The sequence below is a fragment of the Pleurodeles waltl genome, chromosome 9 (genome assembly GCF_031143425.1).
Source record: "Pleurodeles waltl isolate 20211129_DDA chromosome 9, aPleWal1.hap1.20221129, whole genome shotgun sequence".
Classification (NCBI taxonomy): domain Eukaryota; kingdom Metazoa; phylum Chordata; class Amphibia; order Caudata; family Salamandridae; genus Pleurodeles; species Pleurodeles waltl.
The window spans coordinates 32,995,813-33,021,661 of NC_090448.1; the positions used below are offsets into that span (position 1 = coordinate 32,995,813).

A 25,849-nucleotide genomic window follows, 5' to 3' on the forward strand; every position below is an offset into this window, starting at 1 on the left:
GGCTAGTAATAGGCATTCAGTCGTGGGTTCGTGGCTGTAGGGATGGACGCCCATGAGCATAGAGGTCGGACACACATGGAAGGGAGGGCACTGTGGCATCCAAGACGGATTCAAATGTGTCAGGCAATTGCCCTGGGTCTCATCTGTTGCCCCTCTTTGCTTGACTTTGAATTCTGCAAAGACCCATCACTCACTACATAGGACACCCTTTATCTGATCATTGTATTTCAGTGAAAACTACCGCTCTGCAAATTCTTTACAGTAAAAAGATCTCCTCCACAAGTCTGTTACCAGGGATACTTCTGCCCCTGTGTGTTGCCTGACCCTGGACAGAATAAAATCCTAGTGCGTAAATAGCACAGAGATGCTGGTATGCTGTAGTCAACATATTGCCTTTAAAATGCAGTACCTATACCACACAGCCTTATTTATAGGCCCTTTGCAAAGCAGGACTTAGCCGTACAGGCGAGATAATTTTGGAAATGACATAATCACTTGTTTGATACAAATGCAGCTCCTGATGTTTTCCTCACAGTTACATGTGCACTCTGAATGTGAATTGATTGCGACAAACTCGTGTGCCCCCTCCCTACACACGTGCTTAGATTGCTATATTATCTACCAGCGCCTGGATAACCTCGCGGGTGACTAGCTGCACTCTACAAATCCTGTTCGTTGATTGACATACCAGTTTTGGCTTGACGTTCATCATTCTCAAGACAGTGTTTCTGGTATAATTAACTTCAACCTGAAGAATGAGGGATTGCAGGCTTTGCATCTGATCTGCCTGCCGCTGTTCAAAGACTAAAGGAGCCTTGGGGATGGAACCATTATTTCTGCCCAAGGTGGTGGCATGCTTTCTCCAGAGCTTTCTCCTGAGCCAGTGATAGCGACTGCCTCCTTTCTGCCCACCCCGTGATGGAGAAGGCACGGGCTAGAGCCAAACATTGGTCGAACAGATCTAAAGTGCATTAGAACACTGAATGGACACAGCACTATTTACCTGAAGAAATTCCATGGGCAGCAGTATCTAAGCAGAGACCTATAATAGATCATTGAAACAGACCGAATCCTCCTGGATTGGTGCTTATATCACAGTGACATCACGTAAATCTTCTCTTGGCTTCCTGGTGTACTCCTGGATTGTTGCCTATATCACAGTGGCATCACGTACATCTCCTCTTGGCTTCCTAGTGTACTCCTGGATTGTTGCCTATATCACAGTGACATCACGTAAATCTCCTCTTGGCTTCCTAGTGTATTCCTGGATTGTTGCCTATATCACAGTGACATCACGTACATCTCCTCTTGGCTTCCTAGTGTACTCCTGGATTGTTGCCTATATCACAGTGACATCACGTACATCTCCTCTTGGCTTCCTAGTGTACTCCTGGATTGTTGCCTATATCACAGTGACATCACGTACATCTCCTCTTGGCTTCCTAGTGTACTCCTGGATTGTTGTCTATATCACAGTGACATCACGTACATCTCCTCTTGGCTTCCTAGTGTACTCCTGGATTGTTGTCTATATCACAGTGACATCACGTACATCTCCTCTTGGCTTCCTAGTGTACTCCTGGATTGTTGCCTATATCACAGTGGCATCACGTACATCTCCTCTTGGCTTCCTAGTGTACTCCTGGATTGTTGCCTATATCACAGTGGCATCACGTACATCTCCTCTTGGCTTCCTAGTGTACTCCTGGATTGTTGCCTATATCACAGTGACATCACGTAAATCTCCTCTTGGCTTCCTAGTGTACTCCTGGATTGTTGTCTATATCACAGTGACATCATGTAAATCTCCTCTTGGCTTCCTAGTGTACTCCTGGATTGTTGTCTATATCACAGTGACATCATGTACATCTCCTCTTGGCTTCCTAGTGTACTCCTGGATTGTTGCCTATATCACAGTGACATCATGTACATCTCCTCTTGGCTTCCTAGTGTACTCCTGGATTGTTGTCTATATCACAGTGACATCACGTGCATCTCCTCTTGGCTTCCTAGTGTACTCCTGGATTGTTGTCTATATCACAGTGACATCATGTAAATCTCCTCTTGGCTTCCTAGTGTACTCCTGGATTGTTGCCTATATCACAGTGACATCACGTACATCTCCTCTTGGCTTCCTAGTGTACTCCTGGATTGTTGTCTATATCACAGTGACATCACGTACATCTCCTCTTGGCTTCCTAGTGTACTCCTGGATTGTTGCCTATATCACAGTGACATCACGTAAATCTCCTCTTGGCTTCCTAGTGTACTCCTGGATTGTTGTCTATATCACAGTGACATCATGTACATCTCCTCTTGGCTTCCTAGTGTACTCCTGGATTGTTGTCTATATCACAGTGACATCATGTACATCTCCTCTTGGCTTCCTAGTGTACTCCTGGATTGTTGTCTATATCACAGTGACATCATGTACATCTCCTCTTGGCTTCCTAGTGTATTCCTGGATTGTTGCCTATATCACAGTGGCATCACGTACATCTCCTCTTGGCTTCCTAGTGTACTCCTGGATTGTTGCCTATATCACAGTGGCATCACGTACATCTCCTCTTGGCTTCCTGCTTCCTAGTGTACTCCTGGATTGTTGCCTATATCACAGTGACATCATGTACATCTCCTCTTGGCTTCCTAGTGTACTCCTGGATTGTTGTCTATATCACAGTGACATCACGTACATCTCCTCTTGGCTTCCTAGTGTACTCCTGGATTGTTGCCTATATCACAGTGACATCACGTACATCTCCTCTTGGCTTCCTAGTGTACTCCTGGATTGTTGCCTATATCACAGTGACATCATGTACATCTCCTCTTGGCTTCCTAGTGTACTCCTGGATTGTTGTCTATATCACAGTGACATCACGTAAATCTCCTCTTGGCTTCCTAGTGTACTCCTGGATTGTTGCCTATATCACAGTGACATCACGTACATCTCCTCTTGGCTTCCTAGTGTACTCCTGGATTGTTGTCTATATCACAGTGGCATCACGTACATCTCCTCTTGGCTTCCTGCTTCCTAGTGTACTCCTGGATTGTTGTCTATATCACAGTGACATCACGTACATCTTCTCTTGGCTTCCTATTGTACTCCTGGTTTGTTGTCTATATCACAGTGATATCATGTACATCTCCTCTTGGCTTCCTAGTGTATTCCTGGATTGTTGCCTATATCACAGTGACATCACGTACATCTCCTCTTGGCTTCCTAGTGTACTCCTGGATTGTTGCCTATATCACAGTGACATCACGTACATCTCCTCTTGGCTTCCTAGTGTACTCCTGGATTGTTGTCTATATCACAGTGACATCATGTACATCTCCTCTTGGCTTCCTAGTGTACTCCTGGATTGTTGCCTATATCACAGTGACATCATGTACGTCTCCTCTTGGCTTCCTAGTGTACTCCTGGATTGTTGCCTATATCACAGTGACATCATGTACATCTCCTCTTGGCTTCCTAGTGCACTCCTGGATTGTTGCCTATATCACAGTGACATCATGTACATTTCCTCTTGGCTTCCTAGTGTACTCCTGGATTGTTGCCTATATCACAGTGGCATCACGTACATCTCCTCTTGGCTTCCTGCTTCCTAGTGTACTCCTGGATTGTTGCCTATATCACAGTGACATCATGTACATCTCCTCTTGGCTTCCTAGTGTACTCCTGGATTGTTGTCTATATCACAGTGACATCATGTACATCTCCTCTTGGCTTCCTAGTGTACTCCTGGATTGTTGCCTATATCACAGTGGCATCATGTACATCTCCTCTTGGCTTCCTAGTGTACTCCTGGATTGTTGTCTATATCACAGTGACATCACGTAAATCTCCTCTTGGCTTCCTAGTGTACTCCTGGATTGTTGCCTATATCACAGTGACATCACGTAAATCTCCTCTTGGCTTCCTAGTGTACTCCTGGATTGTTGTCTATATCACAGTGACATCACGTAAATCTCCTCTTGGCTTCCTAGTGTACTCCTGGATTGTTGTCTATATCACAGTGACATCACGTAAATCTCCTCTTGGCTTCCTAGTGTACTCCTGGATTGTTGCCTATATCACAGTGACATCACGTAAATCTCCTCTTGGCTTCCTAGTGTACTCCTGGATTGTTGTCTATATCACAGTGACATCATGTACATCTCCTCTTGGCTTCCTAGTGTACTCCTGGATTGTTGTCTATATCACAGTGACATCACGTAAATCTCCTCTTGGCTTCCTAGTGTACTCCTGGATTGTTGCCTATATCACAGTGACATCACGTAAATCTCCTCTTGGCTTCCTAGTGTACTCCTGGATTGTTGTCTATATCACAGTGACATCACGTAAATCTCCTCTTGGCTTCCTAGTGTACTCCTGGATTGTTGTCTATATCACAGTGGCATCACGTACATCTCCTCTTGGCTTCCTGCTTCCTAGTGTACTCCTGGATTGTTGTCTATATCACAGTGACATCACGTACATCTTCTCTTGGCTTCCTAGTGTACTCCTGGATTGTTGCCTATATCACAGTGACATCACGTACATCTCCTCTTGGCTTCCTTGTGTACTCCTGGATTGTTGTCTATATCACAGTGACATCACGTACATCTTCTCTTGGCTTCCTAGTGTACTCCTGGTTTGTTGTCTATATCACAGTGACATCACGTGCATCTCCTCTTGGCTTCCTAGTGTACTCCTGGATTGTTGTCTATATCACAGTGACATCATGTACATCTCCTCTTGGCTTCCTAGTGTATTCCTGGATTGTTGCCTATATCACAGTGACATCACGTACATCTCCTCTTGGCTTCCTAGTGTACTCCTGGATTGTTGCCTATATCACAGTGACATCACGTACATCTCCTCTTGGCTTCCTAGTGTACTCCTGGATTGTTGTCTATATCACAGTGACATCACGTACATCTCCTCTTGGCTTCCTAGTGTACTCCTGGATTGTTGTCTATATCACAGTGACATCACGTACATCTCCTCTTGGCTTCCTAGTGTACTCCTGGATTGTTGCCTATATCACAGTGACATCACGTACATCTCCTCTTGGCTTCCTAGTGTACTCCTGGATTGTTGTCTATATCACAGTGACATCACGTACATCTCCTCTTGGCTTCCTAGTGTACTCCTGGATTGTTGTCTATATCACAGTGACATCATGTACATCTCCTCTTGGCTTCCTAGTGTACTCCTGGATTGTTGCCTATATCACAGTGGCATCACGTACATCTCCTCTTGGCTTCCTAGTGTACTCCTGGATTGTTGCCTATATCACAGTGACATCACGTAAATCTCCTCTTGGCTTCCTAGTGTACTCCTGGATTGTTGTCTATATCACAGTGACATCACGTGCATCTCCTCTTGGCTTCCTAGTGTACTCCTGGATTGTTGTCTATATCACAGTGACATCATGTAAATCTCCTCTTGGCTTCCTAGTGTACTCCTGGATTGTTGCCTATATCACAGTGACATCACGTAAATCTCCTCTTGGCTTCCTAGTGTACTCCTGGATTGTTGTCTATATCACAGTGACATCACGTACATCTCCTCTTGGCTTCCTAGTGTACTCCTGGATTGTTGCCTATATCACAGTGACATCATGTAAATCTCCTCTTGGCTTCCTGGTGTACTCCTGGATTGTTGTCTATATCACAGTGACATCATGTACATCTCTTGGCTTCCTAGTGTACTCCTGGATTGTTGCCTATATCACAGTGACATCACGTACATCTCCTCTTGGCTTCCTAGTGTACTCCTGGATTGTTGCCTATATCACAGTGACATCACGTACATCTCCTCTTGGCTTCCTAGTGTACTCCTGGATTGTTGCCTATATCACAGTGACATCACGTACATCTCCTCTTGGCTTCCTAGTGTACTCCTGGATTGTTGTCTATATCACAGTGACATCACGTACATCTCCTCTTGGCTTCCTAGTGTACTCCTGGATTGTTGTCTATATCACAGTGACATCACGTAAATCTCCTCTTGGCTTCCTAGTGTACTCCTGGATTGTTGCCTATATCACAGTGACATCACGTACATCTCCTCTTGGCTTCCTAGTGTACTCCTGGATTGTTGCCTATATCACAGTGACATCACGTACATCTCCTCTTGGCTTCCTAGTGTACTCCTGGATTGTTGTCTATATCACAGTGACATCACGTACATCTCCTCTTGGCTTCCTAGTGTACTCCTGGATTGTTGCCTATATCACAGTGACATCACGTACATCTCCTCTTGGCTTCCTAGTGTACTCCTGGATTGTTGTCTATATCACAGTGACATCATGTAAATCTCCTCTTGGCTTCCTAGTGTACTCCTGGATTGTTGTCTATATCACAGTGACATCATGTACATCTCCTCTTGGCTTCCTAGTGTACTCCTGGATTGTTGCCTATATCACAGTGACATCATGTACATCTCCTCTTGGCTTCCTAGTGTACTCCTGGATTGTTGCCTATATCACAGTGACATCATGTACATCTCCTCTTGGCTTCCTAGTGTACTCCTGGATTGTTGCCTATATCACAGTGACATCATGTACATCTCCTCTTGGCTTCCTAGTGTACTCCTGGATTGTTGCCTATATCACAGTGGCATCACGTATGTAAAGAAATGGCTCCCTGTTGCAGTTACCCCCCACTTTTTGCCTGATACTGATGCTGACTTGACTGAGAAGAGTGCTGGGACCCTGCTAACCAGGCCCCAGCACCAGTGTTCCTTCACCTAAAATGTACCATTGTATCCACAATTGGCACACCCTGGCATTCAGATAAGTCCCTTGTAACTGGTACTTCTAGTACCAAGGGCCCTGATGCCAAGAAAGGTCTCTAAGGGCTGCAGCATGTCTTATGCCACCCTAGAGACCCCTCACTCAGCACAGACACACTGCTTACAAGCCTGTGTGTGCTAGTGAGAACAAAATGAGTAAGTCGACATGGCACTCCCCTCAGGGTGCCATGCCAGCCTCTCACTGCCTATGCAGTATAGGTAAGACACCCCTCTAGCAGGCCTTACAGCCCTAAGGCAGGGTGCACTATACCATAGGTGAGGGTACCAGTGCATGAGCACTGTGCCCCTACAGTGTCTAAGCAAAACCTTAGACATTGTAAGTGCAGGGTAGCCATAAGAGTATATGGTCTGGGAGTCTGTTTTACACGAACTCCACAGCACCATAATGGCTACACTGAAAACTGGGAAGTTTGGTATCAAACTTCTCAGCACAATAAATGCACACTGATGCCAGTGTACATTTTATTGTAAAATACACCACAGAGGGCACCTTAGAGGTGCCCCCTGAAACTTAACCAACTATCTGTGTAGGCTGACTGGTTCCAGCAGCCTGCCACACTAGAGACATGTTGCTGGCCCCATGGGGAGAGTGCCTTTGTCACTCTGAGGCCAGTAACAAAGCCTGCACTGGGTGGAGATGCTAACACCTCCCCCAGGCAGGAGCTGTAACACCTGGCGGTGAGCCTCAAAGGCTCACCCCTTTGTCACAGCCCAGCAGGGCACTCCAGCTTAGTGGAGTTGCCCGCCCCCTCCGGCCACGGCCCCCACTTTTGGCGGCAAGGCTGGAGGGAACAAAGAAAGCAACAAGGAGGAGTCACTGGCCAGTCAGGACAGCCCCTAAGGTGTCCTGAGCTGAAGTGACTCTAACTTTTAGAAATCCTCCATCTTGCAGATGGAGGATTCCCCCAATAGGGTTAGGATTGTGACCCCCTCCCCTTGGGAGGAGGCACAAAGAGGGTGTACCCACCCTCAGGGCTAGTAGCCATTGGCTACTAACCCCCCAGACCTAAACACGCCCTTAAATTTAGTATTTAAGGGCTACCCTGAACCCTAGAAAATTAGATTCCTGCAACAAGAAGAAGGACTGCCCAGCTGAAAACCCCTGCAGCGGAAGACCAGAAGACGACAACTGCCTTGGCTCCAGAAACTCACCGGCCTGTCTCCTGCCTTCCAAAGACCCTGCTCCAGCGACGCCTTCCGAAGGGACCAGCGACCTCGACATCCTCTGAGGACTGCCCCTGCTTCGAAAAGACAAGAAACTCCCGAGGACAGCGGACCTGCTCCAAGAAAAGCTGCAACTTTGTTTCCAGCAGCTTTAAAGAACCCTGCAAGCTCCCCGCAAGAAGCGTGAGACTTGCAACCCTGCACCCGGCGACCCCGACTCGGCTGGTGGCGAGCCAACACCTCAGGAGGGACCCCAGGACTACTCTGATACTGTGAGTACCAAAACCTGTCCCCCCTGAGCCCCCACAGCGCCGCCTGCAGAGGGAATCCCGAGGCTTCCCCTGACCGCGACTCTTGGAATCCCAAGTCCCGACGCCTGGGAGAGACCCTGCACCCGCAGCCCCCAGGACCTGAAGGACCGGACTTTCACTGGAGAAGTGACCCCCAGGAGTCCCTCTCCCTTGCCCAAGTGGAGGTTTCCCCGAGGAATCCCCCCCTTGCCTGCCTGCAGCGCTGAAGAGATCCCGAGATCTCTCATAGACTAACATTGAAAACCCGACGCTTGTTTCTACACTGCACCCGGCCGCCCCCGCGCCGCTGAGGGTGAAATTTCTGTGTGGACTTGTGTCCCCCCCGGTGCCCTACAAAACCCCCCTGGTCTGCCCTCCGAAGACGCGGGTACTTACCTGCAAGCAGACCGGAACCGGGGCACCCCCTTCTCTCCATTCTAGCCTATGTGTTTTGGGCACCACTTTGAACTCTGCACCTGACCGGCCCTGAGCTGCTGGTGTGGTGACTTTGGGGTTGCTCTGAACCCCCAACGGTGGGCTACCTTGGACCAAGAACTGAACCCTGTAAGTGTCTTACTTACCTGGTAAAACTAACAAATACTTACCTCCCCTAGGAACTGTGAAAATTGCACTAAGTGTCCACTTTTAAAACAGCTATTTGTGAATAACTTGAAAAGTATACATGCAATTTTTATGATTTGAAGTTCCTAAAGTACTTACCTGCAATACCTTTCGAATAAGATATTACATGTAGAATTTGAACCTGTGGTTCTTAAAATAAACTAAGAAAAGATATTTTTCTATACAAAACCTATTGGCTGGATTTGTCTCTGAGTGTGTGTACCTCATTTATTGTCTATGTGTATGTACAACAAATGCTTAACACTACTCCTTGGATAAGCCTACTGCTCGACCACACTACCACAAAATAGAGCATTAGTATTATCTATTTTTACCACTATTTTACCTCTAAGGGGAACCCTTGGACTCTGTGCATGCTATTCCTTACTTTGAAATAGCACATACAGAGCCAACTTCCTACATTGGTGGATCAGCGGTGGGGTACAAGACTTTGCATTTGCTGGACTACTCAGCCAATACCTGATCACACGACAAATTCCAAAATTGTCATTAGAAATTGATTTTTGCAATTTGAAAAGTTTTCTAAATTCTTAAAAGACCTGCTAGGGCCTTGTGTTAGATCCTGTTTAGCATTTCTTTTAGAGTTTAAAAGTTTGTAAAAGTTTGAATTAGATTCTAGAACCAGTTGTAGATTCTTAAAAAGTATTCCAACTTTTAGAAGCAAAATGTCTAGCACAGATGTGACTGTGGTGGAACTCGACACCACACCTTACCTCCATCTTAAGATGAGGGAGCTAAGGTCACTCTGTAAAATAAAGAAAATAACAATGGGCCCCAAACCTACCAAAATACAGCTCCAGGAGCTTTTGGCAGAGTTTGAAAAGGCCAACCCCTCTGAGGGTGGCAACTCAGAGGAAGAGGATAGTGACTTGGAGGAAAATTCCCCCCTACCAGTCCTATCTAGGGAGAACAGGGTCCCTCAAACCCTGACTCCAAAAATAATAGTCAGAGATGCTGGTTCCCTCACAGGAGAGACCAACACCTCTGAAATCACTGAGGATAACTCCAGTGAAGATGACCCCCTGTTAGCCAGGATGGTCAAAAGATTGGCTTTGGAAAAGCAGCTCCTAGCCATAGAAAGGGAAAGAAAAGAGATGGGCCTAGGTCCCATCGATGGTGGCAGCAACTTAAATAGGGTCAGAGATTCTCCTGACATCCTAAAAATCCCCAAAGGGATTGTAACAAAATATGAAGATGGTGATGACATCACCAAATGGTTCACAGCTTTTGAGAGGGCTTGTGTAACCAGAAAAGTGAACAGATCTCACTGGGGTGCTCTCCTTTGGGAAATGTTCACTGGAAAGTGTAGGGATAGACTCCTCACACTCTCTGGAAAAGATGCAGAATCTTATGACCTCATGAAGGGTACCCTGATTGAGGGCTTTGGATTCTCCACTGAGGAGTATAGAATTAGATTCAGGGGGGCTCAAAAATCCTCGAGCCAGACCTGGGTTGATTTTGTAGACTACTCAGTAAAAACACTAGATGGTTGGTTAACTGGAAATGAAGTGTGTGACTATGTTGGGCTTTATAATTTGTTTATGAAAGAACACATTTTAAGTAACTGCTTCAATGAAAAGTTGCATCAGTATCTGGTAGACCTAGGTCCAATTTCTCCCCAAGAATTGGGAAAGAAGGCAGACCACTGGGTCAAGACTAGGGTAACCAAAACTTCCACTGGGGGTGACCAAAAGAAAGGGGTTACAAAAACTCCCCAGGAGAAAGTGGGTGACACTAGAAACAAAGAAAAAGAGTCCTCTGTAGGCCCCCAAAAACCAGAACAGGTGGGTGGGCCCCAAGACACAACCCAAAACAAAGGTGGGTACCAGGGTAAGAACTGGGATGCCACTAAGGCATGGTGCCACAACTGTAAACAGTCTGGGCACCACACCAAGGACACTTCTTGTCCCAAAAACAAACCCCAGAACAAAATTCCAGGGGTAACCAGTGTAGCCATGGGAGATGACTCCTCAGATGAGGAGGTCTTCATAGCCTTCAACTGGAAACAGGGCCCAACAGGTGAGTTGGAGATTCCAGAGGGAAGTAGACACTTCCACCACCTACTGGTGAATGGAATCCCAACCACTGCCCTGAGAGACACTTGTGCCAGTCACACTATTGTGCATGACAGGCTGGTGCTCTCAAACCAGTACATCCCAGGTGAGACTGCCAGGGTAAGAGTTAGCCTAGACAGGGTCACTAAGAGGCCTGTGGCTTTAGTGCCCATAGAAGTGGGTGGCACTCTTAGCTGGAGAAGGGTAGTAGTCAGTACAGACCTCCCCCTTGATTGTCTCCTTGGAAATGACTACCCAGAGGTTAGTCAGAGCCCAAGAGAGAAACTGGTCCAGTGCCAGTCCTCTCCCAAGGATTCTGGAAGTCCTGCCTCTGCAGTAAATGCAAGCAGGCCCCAGAAGAAGAAGAAAAGACAACAGAGTAGGAAGGGTGGACAACCTTTAGCCAAGGTTACAGCAAGCCAAGGAGATTCTGCTCCAGTAGGGGAGAACTCCAAAAATGGCCCTGATAAAGTCCAACCTGACCCACAAGAAGTCCTGGCTAGTCAGGCAACTGTTAAACCTGAGTGGGTGGCTCCTCAGCTAACAGAAGAAAGAGTGGAAGAAGGGTGTTTACTACAAGATGTGGTAACCCCCCACTCCAATACAGCAGACAGGCAACCTGAACCCAAAGAAGCCTGTAACTTAGCCCCTTCCCTTTTAGGTGAAGAGCTAAAGGTGTGGTTCTGGGCACTGACAGCTGTCAGTGGCCTCTGCTGGGTGTTAGCCTTTATGGCTGCACTATCCTTAGCATGGTGGTCTGACCCCATGCCAAATAGCAAGTTAGGCCCCCTGACCCTATTGGTCATGGTGGGGTTACTCCAGCTCTGGGTAACCTCTCTGGGTAAGCTAGGGGTAACCCTGGCCAAGATAAGATTAGCAGAGGTGGATACCTCTAAACCCAAAATAAAAAGAATGGGTGGAGACATTGAAGAGGCAGACAAGAGGCAATTCAGACTAGGTCCTATCACTGTGGAAGTGGGTCAGTTCCCCAAAGGGAATGACCTGAACAGAAGGATGTAAGGCAGAGTAGGCCCTGCAACTAACCAGCCTATTTCTCCTACTCTTCCTCGCCTGACAGACTAGGAAGACTCTCCCAGCTTGGGCTGAGTCTCCTGGCCTGTGGGCTGGGGGGGGCTTGTGTAAAGAAATGGCTCCCTGTTGCAGTTACCCCCCACTTTTTGCCTGATACTGATGCTGACTTGACTGAGAAGAGTGCTGGGACCCTGCTAACCAGGCCCCAGCACCAGTGTTCCTTCACCTAAAATGTACCATTGTATCCACAATTGGCACACCCTGGCATTCAGATAAGTCCCTTGTAACTGGTACTTCTAGTACCAAGGGCCCTGATGCCAAGAAAGGTCTCTAAGGGCTGCAGCATGTCTTATGCCACCCTAGAGACCCCTCACTCAGCACAGACACACTGCTTACAAGCCTGTGTGTGCTAGTGAGAACAAAATGAGTAAGTCGACATGGCACTCCCCTCAGGGTGCCATGCCAGCCTCTCACTGCCTATGCAGTATAGGTAAGACACCCCTCTAGCAGGCCTTACAGCCCTAAGGCAGGGTGCACTATACCATAGGTGAGGGTACCAGTGCATGAGCACTGTGCCCCTACAGTGTCTAAGCAAAACCTTAGACATTGTAAGTGCAGGGTAGCCATAAGAGTATATGGTCTGGGAGTCTGTTTTACACGAACTCCACAGCACCATAATGGCTACACTGAAAACTGGGAAGTTTGGTATCAAACTTCTCAGCACAATAAATGCACACTGATGCCAGTGTACATTTTATTGTAAAATACACCACAGAGGGCACCTTAGAGGTGCCCCCTGAAACTTAACCAACTATCTGTGTAGGCTGACTGGTTCCAGCAGCCTGCCACACTAGAGACATGTTGCTGGCCCCATGGGGAGAGTGCCTTTGTCACTCTGAGGCCAGTAACAAAGCCTGCACTGGGTGGAGATGCTAACACCTCCCCCAGGCAGGAGCTGTAACACCTGGCGGTGAGCCTCAAAGGCTCACCCCTTTGTCACAGCCCAGCAGGGCACTCCAGCTTAGTGGAGTTGCCCGCCCCCTCCGGCCACGGCCCCCACTTTTGGCGGCAAGGCTGGAGGGAACAAAGAAAGCAACAAGGAGGAGTCACTGGCCAGTCAGGACAGCCCCTAAGGTGTCCTGAGCTGAAGTGACTCTAACTTTTAGAAATCCTCCATCTTGCAGATGGAGGATTCCCCCAATAGGGTTAGGATTGTGACCCCCTCCCCTTGGGAGGAGGCACAAAGAGGGTGTACCCACCCTCAGGGCTAGTAGCCATTGGCTACTAACCCCCCAGACCTAAACACGCCCTTAAATTTAGTATTTAAGGGCTACCCTGAACCCTAGAAAATTAGATTCCTGCAACAAGAAGAAGGACTGCCCAGCTGAAAACCCCTGCAGCGGAAGACCAGAAGACGACAACTGCCTTGGCTCCAGAAACTCACCGGCCTGTCTCCTGCCTTCCAAAGACCCTGCTCCAGCGACGCCTTCCGAAGGGACCAGCGACCTCGACATCCTCTGAGGACTGCCCCTGCTTCGAAAAGACAAGAAACTCCCGAGGACAGCGGACCTGCTCCAAGAAAAGCTGCAACTTTGTTTCCAGCAGCTTTAAAGAACCCTGCAAGCTCCCCGCAAGAAGCGTGAGACTTGCAACCCTGCACCCGGCGACCCCGACTCGGCTGGTGGCGAGCCAACACCTCAGGAGGGACCCCAGGACTACTCTGATACTGTGAGTACCAAAACCTGTCCCCCCTGAGCCCCCACAGCGCCGCCTGCAGAGGGAATCCCGAGGCTTCCCCTGACCGCGACTCTTGGAATCCCAAGTCCCGACGCCTGGGAGAGACCCTGCACCCGCAGCCCCCAGGACCTGAAGGACCGGACTTTCACTGGAGAAGTGACCCCCAGGAGTCCCTCTCCCTTGCCCAAGTGGAGGTTTCCCCGAGGAATCCCCCCCTTGCCTGCCTGCAGCGCTGAAGAGATCCCGAGATCTCTCATAGACTAACATTGAAAACCCGACGCTTGTTTCTACACTGCACCCGGCCGCCCCCGCGCCGCTGAGGGTGAAATTTCTGTGTGGACTTGTGTCCCCCCCGGTGCCCTACAAAACCCCCCTGGTCTGCCCTCCGAAGACGCGGGTACTTACCTGCAAGCAGACCGGAACCGGGGCACCCCCTTCTCTCCATTCTAGCCTATGTGTTTTGGGCACCACTTTGAACTCTGCACCTGACCGGCCCTGAGCTGCTGGTGTGGTGACTTTGGGGTTGCTCTGAACCCCCAACGGTGGGCTACCTTGGACCAAGAACTGAACCCTGTAAGTGTCTTACTTACCTGGTAAAACTAACAAATACTTACCTCCCCTAGGAACTGTGAAAATTGCACTAAGTGTCCACTTTTAAAACAGCTATTTGTGAATAACTTGAAAAGTATACATGCAATTTTTATGATTTGAAGTTCCTAAAGTACTTACCTGCAATACCTTTCGAATAAGATATTACATGTAGAATTTGAACCTGTGGTTCTTAAAATAAACTAAGAAAAGATATTTTTCTATACAAAACCTATTGGCTGGATTTGTCTCTGAGTGTGTGTACCTCATTTATTGTCTATGTGTATGTACAACAAATGCTTAACACTACTCCTTGGATAAGCCTACTGCTCGACCACACTACCACAAAATAGAGCATTAGTATTATCTATTTTTACCACTATTTTACCTCTAAGGGGAACCCTTGGACTCTGTGCATGCTATTCCTTACTTTGAAATAGCACATACAGAGCCAACTTCCTACAACGTACATCTCCTCTTGGCTTCCTAGTGTACTCCTGGATTGTTGTCTATTACACAGTGATATCATGTACATCTCCTCTTGGCTTCCTAGTGTATTCCTGGATTGTTGCCTATATCACAGTGACATCACGTACATCTCCTCTTGGCTTCCTAGTGTACTCCTGGATTGTTGCCTATATCCCAGTGACATCACGTACATCTCCTCTTGGCTTCCTAGTGTACTCCTGGATTGTTGCCTATATCACAGTGACATCATGTACATCTCCTCTTGGCTTCCTAGTGTACTCCTGGATTGTTGCCTATATCACAGTGACATCATGTACATCTCCTCTTGGCTTCCTAGTGTACTCCTGGATTGTTGCCTATATCACAGTGACATCACGTAAATCTCCTCTTGGCTTCCTAGTGTACTCCTGGATTGTTGTCTATATCACAGTGACATCACGTACATCTCCTCTTGGCTTCCTAGTGTACTCCTGGATTGTTGTCTATATCACAGTGACATCACGTACATCTCTTGGCTTCCTAGTGTACTCCTGGATTGTTGTCTATATCACAGTGACATCATGTACATCTCCTCTTGGCTTCCTGGTGTACTCCTGGATTGTTGTCTATATCACAGTGACATCACGTACATCTCCTCTTGGCTTCCTAGTGTACTCCTGGATTGTTGCCTATATCACAGTGACATCATGTACATCTCCTCTTGGTTTCCTAGTGTACTCCTGGATTGTTGTCTATATCACAGTGACATCACGTACATCTCCTCTTGGCTTCCTAGTGTACTCCTGGATTGTTGTCTATATCACAGTGACATCACGTAAATCTCCTCTTGGCTTCCTAGTGTACTCCTGGATTGTTGTCTATATCACAGTGACATCATGTAAATCTCCTCTTGGCTTCCTAGTGTACTCCTGGATTGTTGCCTATATCACAGTGACATCAGGTACATCTCCTCTTGGCTTCCTAGTGTACTCCTGGATTGTTGCCTATATAACAGTGACATCATGTAAATCTCCTCTTGGCTTCCTAGTGTACTCCTGGATTGTTGCCTATATCACAGTGACATCACGTACATCTCCTCTTGGCTTCCTAGTGTACTCCTGGATTGTTGCCTATATCACAGTGATATCACGTACATCTCTTGGCTTCCTAGTGTACTCCTGGATTGTTGCCTATATCACAGTGACATCATGTACATCTCCTCTTGGCTTCCTGGTGTACTCCTGGATTGTTGTCTATATCACAGTGACATCACATACATCTCCTCTTGGCTTCCTAGTGTACTCCTGGATTGTTGCCTATATCACAGTGACATCACGTACATCTCCTCTTGGCTTCCTAGTGTACTCCTGGATTGTTGCCTATATCACAGTGACATCATGTACATCTCCTCTTGGCTTCCTAGTGTACTCCTGGATTGTTGTCTATATCACAGTGACATCACGTAAATCTCCTCTTGGCTTCCTAGTGTACTCCTGGATTGTTGCCTATATCACAGTGACATCATGTACATCTCCTCTTGGCTTCCTAGTGTACTCCTGGATTGTTGTCTATATCACAGTGACATCACGTAAATCTCCTCTTGGCTTCCTAGTGTACTCCTGGATTGTTGCCTATATCACAGTGACATCATGTACATCTCCTCTTGGCTTCCTAGTGTACTCCTGGATTGTTGCCTATATCACAGTGACATCATGTAAATCTCCTCTTGGCTTCCTAGTGTACTCCTGGATTGTTGTCTATATCACAGTGGCATCACGTAAATCTCCTCTTGGCTTCCTAGTGTACTCCTGGATTGTTGCCTATATCACAGTGACATCACGTAAATCTCCTCTTGGCTTCCTAGTGTACTCCTGGATTGTTGTCTATATCACAGTGACATCATGTAAATCTCCTCTTGGCTTCCTAGTGTACTCCTGGATTGTTGTCTATATCACAGTGACATCACGTACATCTCCTCTTGGCTTCCTAGTGTACTCCTGGATTGTTGTCTATATCACAGTGACATCACGTACATCTCCTCTTGGCTTCCTAGTGTACTCCTGGATTGTTGTCTATATCACAGTGACATCACGTAAATCTCCTCTTGGCTTCCTGGTGTACTCCTGGATTGTTGTCTATATCACAGTGGCATCACGTACATCTCCTCTTGGCTTCCTAGTGTACTCCTGGATTGTTGTCTATATCACAGTGACATCATGTACATCTCCTCTTGGCTTCCTGGTGTACTCCTGGATTGTTGCCTATATCACAGTGACATCATGTACATCTCCTCTTGGCTTCCTGGTGTACTCCTGGATTGTTGCCTATATCACAGTGGCATCACGTACATCTCCTCTTGGCTTCCTAGTGTACTCCTGGATTGTTGCCTATATCACAGTGGCATCATGTACATCTCCTCTTGGCTTCCTAGTGTACTCCTGGATTGTTGCCTATATCACAGTGGCATCACGTACATCTCCTCTTGGCTTCCTAGTGTACTCCTGGATTGTTGTCTATATCACAGTGACATCATGTACATCTCCTCTTGGCTTCCTAGTGTACTCCTGGATTGTTGCCTATATCACAGTGACATCATGTACATCTCCTCTTGGCTTCCTAGTGTACTCCTGGATTGTTGCCTATATCACAGTGACATCACGTACATCTCCTCTTGGCTTCCTAGTGTACTCCTGGATTGTTGTCTATATCACAGTGGCATCACGTACATCTCCTCTTGGCTTCCTAGTGTACTCCTGGATTGTTGTCTATATCACAGTGACATCACGTACATCTCCTCTTGGCTTCCTGGTGTACTCCTGGATTGTTGCCTATATCACAGTGACATCACGTAAATCTCCTCTTGGCTTCCTGCTTCCTAGTGTACTCCTGGATTGTTGTCTATATCACAGTGACATCATGTACATCTCCTCTTGGCTTCCTAGTGTACTCCTGGATTGTTGCCTATATCACAGTGACATCACGTAAATCTCCTCTTGGCTTCCTAGTGTACTCCTGGATTGTTGTCTATATCACAGTGACATCATGTACATCTCCTCTTGGCTTCCTAGTGTACTCCTGGATTGTTGTCTATATCACAGTGACATCACGTACATCTCCTCTTGGCTTCCTAGTGTACTCCTGGATTGTTGTCTATATCACAGTGACATCACGTAAATCTCCTCTTGGCTTCCTGGTGTACTCCTGGATTGTTGTCTATATCACAGTGACATCACGTACATCTCCTCTTGGCTTCCTAGTGTACTCCTGGATTGTTGCCTATATCACAGTGACATCACGTACATCTCCTCTTGGCTTCCTAGTGTACTCCTGGATTGTTGTCTATATCACAGTGACATCACGTAAATCTCCTCTTGGCTTCCTAGTGTACTCCTGGATTGTTGCCTATATCACAGTGACATCACGTACATCTCCTCTTGGCTTCCTAGTGTACTCCTGGATTGTTGCCTATATCACAGTGACATCACGTACATCTCCTCTTGGCTTCCTAGTGTACTCCTGGATTGTTGTCTATATCACAGTGACATCACGTACATCTCCTCTTGGCTTCCTAGTGTACTCCTGGATTGTTGCCTATATCACAGTGACATCACGTACATCTCCTCTTGGCTTCCTAGTGTACTCCTGGATTGTTGTCTATATCACAGTGACATCATGTAAATCTCCTCTTGGCTTCCTAGTGTACTCCTGGATTGTTGCCTATATCACAGTGACATCATGTACATCTCCTCTTGGCTTCCTAGTGTACTCCTGGATTGTTGTCTATATCACAGTGACATCATGTACATCTCCTCTTGGCTTCCTAGTGTACTCCTGGATTGTTGCCTATATCACAGTGACATCATGTAAATCTCCTCTTGGCTTCCTAGTGTACTCCTGGATTGTTGCCTATATCACAGTGACATCACGTACATCTCCTCTTGGCTTCCTAGTGTACTCCTGGATTGTTGCCTATATCACAGTGACATCATGTAAATCTCCTCTTGGCTTCCTAGTGTACTCCTGGATTGTTGCCTATATCACAGTGACATCATGTAAATCTCCTCTTGGCTTCCTGGTGTACTCCTGGATTGTTGTCTATATCACAGTGACATCATGTACATCTCTTGGCTTCCTAGTGTACTCCTGGATTGTTGCCTATATCACAGTGACATCACGTACATCTCCTCTTGGCTTCCTAGTGTACTCCTGGATTGTTGCCTATATCACAGTGACATCACGTACATCTCCTCTTGGCTTCCTAGTGTACTCCTGGATTGTTGCCTATATCACAGTGACATCACGTACATCTCCTCTTGGCTTCCTAGTGTACTCCTGGATTGTTGTCTATATCACAGTGACATCACGTACATCTCCTCTTGGCTTCCTAGTGTACTCCTGGATTGTTGCCTATATCACAGTGACATCATGTACATCTCCTCTTGGCTTCCTAGTGTACTCCTGGATTGTTGTCTATATCACAGTGACATCACGTACATCTCCTCTTGGCTTCCTGGTGTACTCCTGGATTGTTGCCTATATCACAGTGACATCACGTACATCTCCTCTTGGCTTCCTAGTGTACTCCTGGATTGTTGCCTATATCACAGTGACATCACGTACATCTCCTCTTGGCTTCCTAGTGTACTCCTGGATTGTTGCCTATATCACAGTGACATCACGTACATCTCCTCTTGGCTTCCTAGTGTACTCCTGGATTGTTGTCTATATCACAGTGGCATCACGTAAATCTCCTCTTGGCTTCCTAGTGTACTCCTGGATTGTTGTCTATATCACAGTGGCATCACGTACATCTCCTCTTGGCTTCCTGCTTCCTAGTGTACTCCTGGATTGTTGTCTATATCACAGTGACATCACGTACATCTCCTCTTGGCTTCCTAGTGTACTCCTGGATTGTTGCCTATATCACAGTGGCATCATGTACATCTCCTCTTGGCTTCCTAGTGTACTCCTGGATTGTTGCCTATATCACAGTGGCATCATGTACATCTCCTCTTGGCTTCCTAGTGTACTCCTGGATTGTTGCCTATATCACAGTGACATCATGTACATCTCCTCTTGGCTTCCTAGTGTACTCCTGGATTGTTGTCTATATCACAGTGACATCACGTACGTCTCCTCTTGGCTTCCTAGTGTACTCCTGGATTGTTGCCTATATCCCAGTGACATCACGTACGTCTCCTCTTGGCTTCCTAGTGTACTCCTGGATTGTTGCCTATATCACAGTGACATCACGTACGTCTCCTCTTGGCTTCCTAGTGTACTCCTGGATTGTTGTCTGTATCACAGTGACTTCATGTACATCTCCTCTTGGCTTCCTGGTGTACTCCTGGATTGTTGTCTATATCACAGTGACTTCATGTACATCTCTTGGCTTCCTAGTGTACTCCTGGATTGTTGTCTATATCACAGTGACATCATGTACATCTCCTCTTGGCTTCCTAGTGTACTCCTGGATTGTTGTCTATATCACAGTGGCATCATGTAAATCTCCTCTTGGCTTCCTGGTGTACTCTGGCAAAGGAGAAGCTGCGGCTGCTTCTTCAGGGGCTCTCTCTTTAGATGTGCGGGCTGCTACTTGGTAGTCTTTACATATTTGTGTTTAGCAATATTGCCTATTTATTTAGTATATATGCAGGTGTGCAGTGTGTAATATGCTATTTATTACCATTGTTTAGTGTATGGATGGGTCATGGCTCATCCGAGGCGAAGGCCTGAAGCACAGTTAATGCATTGGATTCTGACCTTTTCGCTGGAGTAATGAATGTGTCAGTGTGCATGTATTAGTAGAGTTGCTCTAAAAGTATTAGGTCACATTTATTTTAGCTGCAGTGGTATAAATGTGGATGCTAGATCAGAGATGGTAGAACATTTATAGTATAACATATCCTTAAGGAGCATTTGTTTGTGTGCTTGCCAAGGTTTCGTTATTGAAATTGCTCACATCTTTCACAGATTAAGAATCCTTTAGATGGAAGTGCCATTGTTCGAGTAATTTAGATTTGATGATTACTTTGTTCAGCCTGTTTCTCCCCCTTTCTAACACCACCGTGACCCTCACTTTTCTCAGACCCTCACTGTTCTGTGTCCCAGATAGCACCGTGCTGCTCTCTGTCTGGACGGGCTAGAGATTAGAGGGGGAACAAGGGTGGTAGTTAATTTCTTCACTAGGACATCATGCCTGGTTATGTAACGCTATACAGGGGAACAGTATCTCTCAGGGCCTTTGTTACTAAAGGTATTTAACCTTCTGCTCTGACTTTCTGTTACTGTGATTAAATAAATAAAATATTGACATTGAGTCAGTTTTATGGTACTTGAACATAATTAATTGGAATTCTGACTTTATTTTCCTCGTGTTCGGCCCGTGTTTCTCATTCCAGGTGCCTCTTGGGATGAGATTATTGACTCTGTTACATCCGCTGCTATCCGGTTTGAGATGCTAGCCACACCACACAGGAGCCAGGTAAGCGCCCGTCTTACTTTTGCAACGACTTCTTGTCCACACTCATCCCATACATCATGACTGTACAGGCATCTTAGTTCTACATTAACACTTTATAAGTCCTAAGCACAGGAGGCATCAGCAAATCTAAGACTTACTTATGTACTTCACTATTACCATGTTACTCGCCTTTCCTGCTATGACCCTCTGTCAAACTGCTTCACTGTGGAAAACACTGGGACGTCTTTAGCTGTTTTGAATTAATCTGCCATTGCCTTGTGCCAATCCCAACGTTGATCCCAAACTTTAGTCCTGATATATTCATTATTTTTGTTCTGTGGCCTTGCTGATTGCTCATAGTGACATTCTAAAATACTCAAATACGTATCTAAAGTGTTAAAAAATATTCCTGAATAGAGAACAGATCACTGGAGATGTGCCCACTCCAGATTCATTCTGTGTTTCAACACATTAATGCCTTCTAGTGAACTTTTGTTTTAATAGAGCCTGCAGTCTTTTCACTGCAAGTGGCCTTTCTCCCCATTTTTCTTGGCTGCCATGGTTTTATGGGCACCTGTATTTTCCTCTCCTTTGCAGATAGAAGATGTCATGTTTGTGATGGTGAACACATCATTTGCTGACCACTTTCCCAAGATGTTTGAAAGTATGTGCATGGCGGTTGATTTAAAAAAAAAAAAAAAAAAAAAAAAAAAAACTGTATATTATTAGCACTGACAACAGCTATAACATAACCCTGGTATTGTGTTAAACTGATTGGTCCTAATAAGAGGCAGACTTTAAAATGGATGTCACAGACGCCCTTGTGATGAGGCAGGGGCTCTCCGTAAAGGAACGGAAGTCATTCTACCCTGGGAAATACAAATCTGCCAGGGTAGTTTCCAATTTGGATAAATAGATTACAGGTAGAGAAACTGAAAATTCATCTGTGCTTTGACAAACTCACTATAATAAGCTGCTTGTACTGTGGTAGACCAGCCGTTCTGTTGAAGTATTAGTAAGTTTAACAAATGTGCACGAAGCTTCTGAGATGAGAAAACTGAAAATTATAGACTAGACGTCTCCAGCCTTTTCTTTTTATGAGAGCTACTTATGATCAATAAAAATCACCCCGAGCTACTACTATCATTTGTGTTGTAATAGTGACCACATCAGACAAGATTACATTAGTGGCCACCTTATGTCAAATTACCCGCAGTGATCGACTCTGCATCAGGCAGAAGTGCCAGCTCTAACGTAAAAAAGGCTTTGTCAATTTGGAATGCCTTTATGTGGGTAATACATAACAGCCATAACTTAAATATCCCTGGCACCAAGGTAATAACATGAGTATTAAACCTCCCCAACGCCACATGATTTATCTCTCAAATATCAGTTTTAAATATACTTTGGGAATTCACCCAGCAGCTTATTAGTTCTGAAAATATAGACATTTTCATTTTGAATACACATTTTTAAATCTTGGTGCACATACAGTAATTTAAGTAAAGCAAAAGCTTCTAATTTAGTAGGCTGGACTGGACCCAGGAGAGCTACTTTTAGAGAGCTGACGAGCTACAGGTAGCTTACAAGCTACCTGTTGTGGACACTGTTTGTATTCATCTGCAGTGTCCAAGTGCTTAAGTCGTTGGATGGATTGCTGCTTAACAGTATCCCATTCTCTTTTTTTTTGCAAAACGTTCTGTCACTTCACTGTGTCAACTTCATGATGTTAGTGAGCTCTGTATATCAGTCTTTTTGGGGGGTTTCAGGGTGAAAGTTGACCGCCAAGACCCTGATTGCATTGGGTTGTTAAAGAGAAAAGCCCTCATTCAGTACAGGTCTCCAGGAGAGACTTATCCTACCATACAGTTTAGTTGGCTTGTTGGCAAAGCCAGCAGCGCCAGCAAAAACAGAGTAACAGATCTAGGGTTACTGTAGGCTTCAGGTACCTTGGGCAAACCCACGCCAGCTCACAATCACTGATCCATTTGTTTGCCTCACTGATAAGCACCAATGTGGGAGAAGCATCTCTAATGTCCTCCTACCATAGCGTAGTAAAACAAGAGGCATACTGGTGGTAGGCATCACTCCGAACTGTTACACACGAAGGCCCATGTTTATGGCCTTTGTGGCACAGGGCAGCGCAGAAAGTCACCATGCGGCGTCTCCCTGCATCACAGGGAAAGGGTATGAATGTGCCATATTTATCCAATACAGCGCAGTCCTGTCCTTTCCCCCTGGGGTGGCACCGTTTTGGCAACCTAGCGCTGATGCAGGCACACTTACACATGTAGGATTGTTTTTGTGCAAGAGGGCACACCTTCCTGCACAAAAACAATCCTGAGAGGCTTCTTCTTCATTGTGTGTGCACCACAGAATGCAGCACACACAGAAAGAGGAAGTACAGGGGAAATAAACATATTTCTCCTTATTATGCCTCTCCTGGGGAGGCGTATCTTTTATGCGCATTCCCAGGTTTACAGGTTGTTGTAATTCCGGAAATGTGTCAACATCTATGGATGTTGCGTGGGAACACCCACTGCAATGCCCATGTAAACGCCTCCCTGGCACAGAGTAATGGAAGATCATGAAGCCATGCAGGGCCGCACAAGCTGGCTTTGCGTGGCTTCATAAATCTCACGTAAGGTTTGCGTCGCTCTTTCACCACGTTGTGTGGTGCAAGAGCGACGCAAACCAGGCCATAAATATGGCCCTAAGGTTCTGCTGTTCCCTTCCCAATATTCCACCTAAAATCGCACGCCATTGCAGGCGGACCTACTGATCCTGGAGGCCAAACTAATTGAGTAAATATCCACCAAATGGCTTGATCGTTTGACGTTTGGCAGTGACATCCGCAGTGATCTGAAAGTTGCTAGTCTGAATCATGGCAATGCAGCCAAGCCTTCTGTTGTCTAATAATGGCATTCATTTAGGTAACAGTAACTGTTTGGTGGATACTTCCTCACCTTAAACTATTCCTCTGTAGTGCTCCCACATCCCACTAGGTGGCTGTGTGCTGGTTTCATACCTCTCTGGCAGTGAGAGCGCAGATCAACATATAAGCACCACTCCATGCACGCTGCTGCCATTTTATTTCATTCTATGCCTTCTGATGTGGATTTAGCTCTGCTGACAAAATTGTCGGTCTCTGACAACTTTCTAACTTCAGTACAGTATGCTAGGGAATGCTGTCCTCAGAGAAAGCAACAGGAAGCAAAAGTCCAACTCCTTAGTTGTGTGGTAAGTGCACCCTCGTGCATCTAAAGGCAATTTGAGCTGTATGTTGCCAAACAAGAAGGTTCCAAATTCATAGGGGGGGGGGCCACTCCCTCTCCAAATTAAGGGCCCGGACTTGATTCCCAGTCATGGGACGGTTCCTGCTCAAAGACCGCCACCAAGTCCAAGGTCAAACACAAGCATGAACTCGACCCCATCACATTACACCAGCTCCAAGGAGAAGGTGTGAGGGCATCAAGATGTAAGTCACCATCTGTTGAGTTCACTGGTCACTGAGCTGATTCCTCAACTGATCCCAAAGCACCCAGAGATTTCTGAGCCATTGTGGACCCACAAGAGATCAAGGCATTCAAGGAGTCCACGTTGCAGATATTCAGTGCACTTCACGCTCCCTGTGGCGGACCTTTGGGCCCCAGGGAACCACAGGGCTTTCTAATCAGGCTACCGGCAGGTCTCTCCCTGCTGCCATTTTTCCCCCTTGGGTCCGGTTACTGGGCCATACCGACTGGTACAGACTTCCACCCACAACCCACATTGTACATGAGTTCCCACCACCCCGATGCCAGTACCTCCTCCTCCATCACCGTTAGATGATCCTGAATCAACATTGGCTCGAGCTCAACTGACGTTGTGATAGGAAGTTACTGAAGCACAGCAGATTGTCTCAAACCTGGCACCTCCATCACATCAGTTATCTGCAGAGGCTCCATTATGTTTTTGGCTCCGTCTCTGACCTTGTACCAGAGAAGGGTACAGCTCAGGACATTGATGATTGGTGAAGGGGTTGGCTTGCTCCCACCTCATGAAACTGATGATGCCTCATATCTTGATTTACAAAATGCCTGTACACCTCCTCTGAGACACAACTGGACTCGCCTGCGTGGTTCACCTATGAAAGAGAATGTCTCATCCACTATTGTGGTTCGGAGTGCAGCTGAGGTGCTAGAGTTACAGCTACCCTCCATTGAGACTAAAACAAATGTTTTAACAGAAATTCTACAGCAATGGGCAGGAACTTCTGAGCCCTTACTTTTGTTTATGAGGCTCTCAAGATACTCTGAGGTTGAAACCATGGTTTTGTCCACCTTTAAATGGGCAGGTGGCTCAACATCCTACATCAGCACCTGGTGAGTCAGATTTTGTCACCAAGCACTCTGTTCTAGCAAGTTTTATTGTATAGCCCTGACCAGAAAAGTGAATCCTAACTAATTTCCCAGTTCCCCTCTGGATAGGGAATCTAAACTGACCGATGCCTTTGGCAAACATACGTCTTTTACAGCCAGTTTGGCATTGCTTCTGTAAACGCAGTCTCTTTGAGACATGGCCAGCAGAATTTTGCTGGCAGTCCAGGAAAATCTTGGGGCCTTCTTGGCTCAGATAATACATGATGAGC

The 25,849-nt window shown here is 46.3% G+C and overlaps 1 protein-coding gene across 2 annotated transcripts in view; it reads left to right on the forward strand.

Annotated features, from left to right (window-relative positions):
* DALRD3 (DALR anticodon binding domain containing 3) overlaps window positions 1–25,849 on the forward strand; it is a 163,224-nt gene that overhangs the window by 68,805 nt on the left and 68,570 nt on the right. For both annotated transcript variants that reach the window (XM_069206202.1, XM_069206203.1), the window contains exon 8: window positions 21,158–21,240. In XM_069206202.1, coding sequence (XP_069062303.1) covers window positions 21,158–21,240 — 83 coding nt within the window. The remainder of the gene's footprint in view (window positions 1–21,157; window positions 21,241–25,849) is intronic.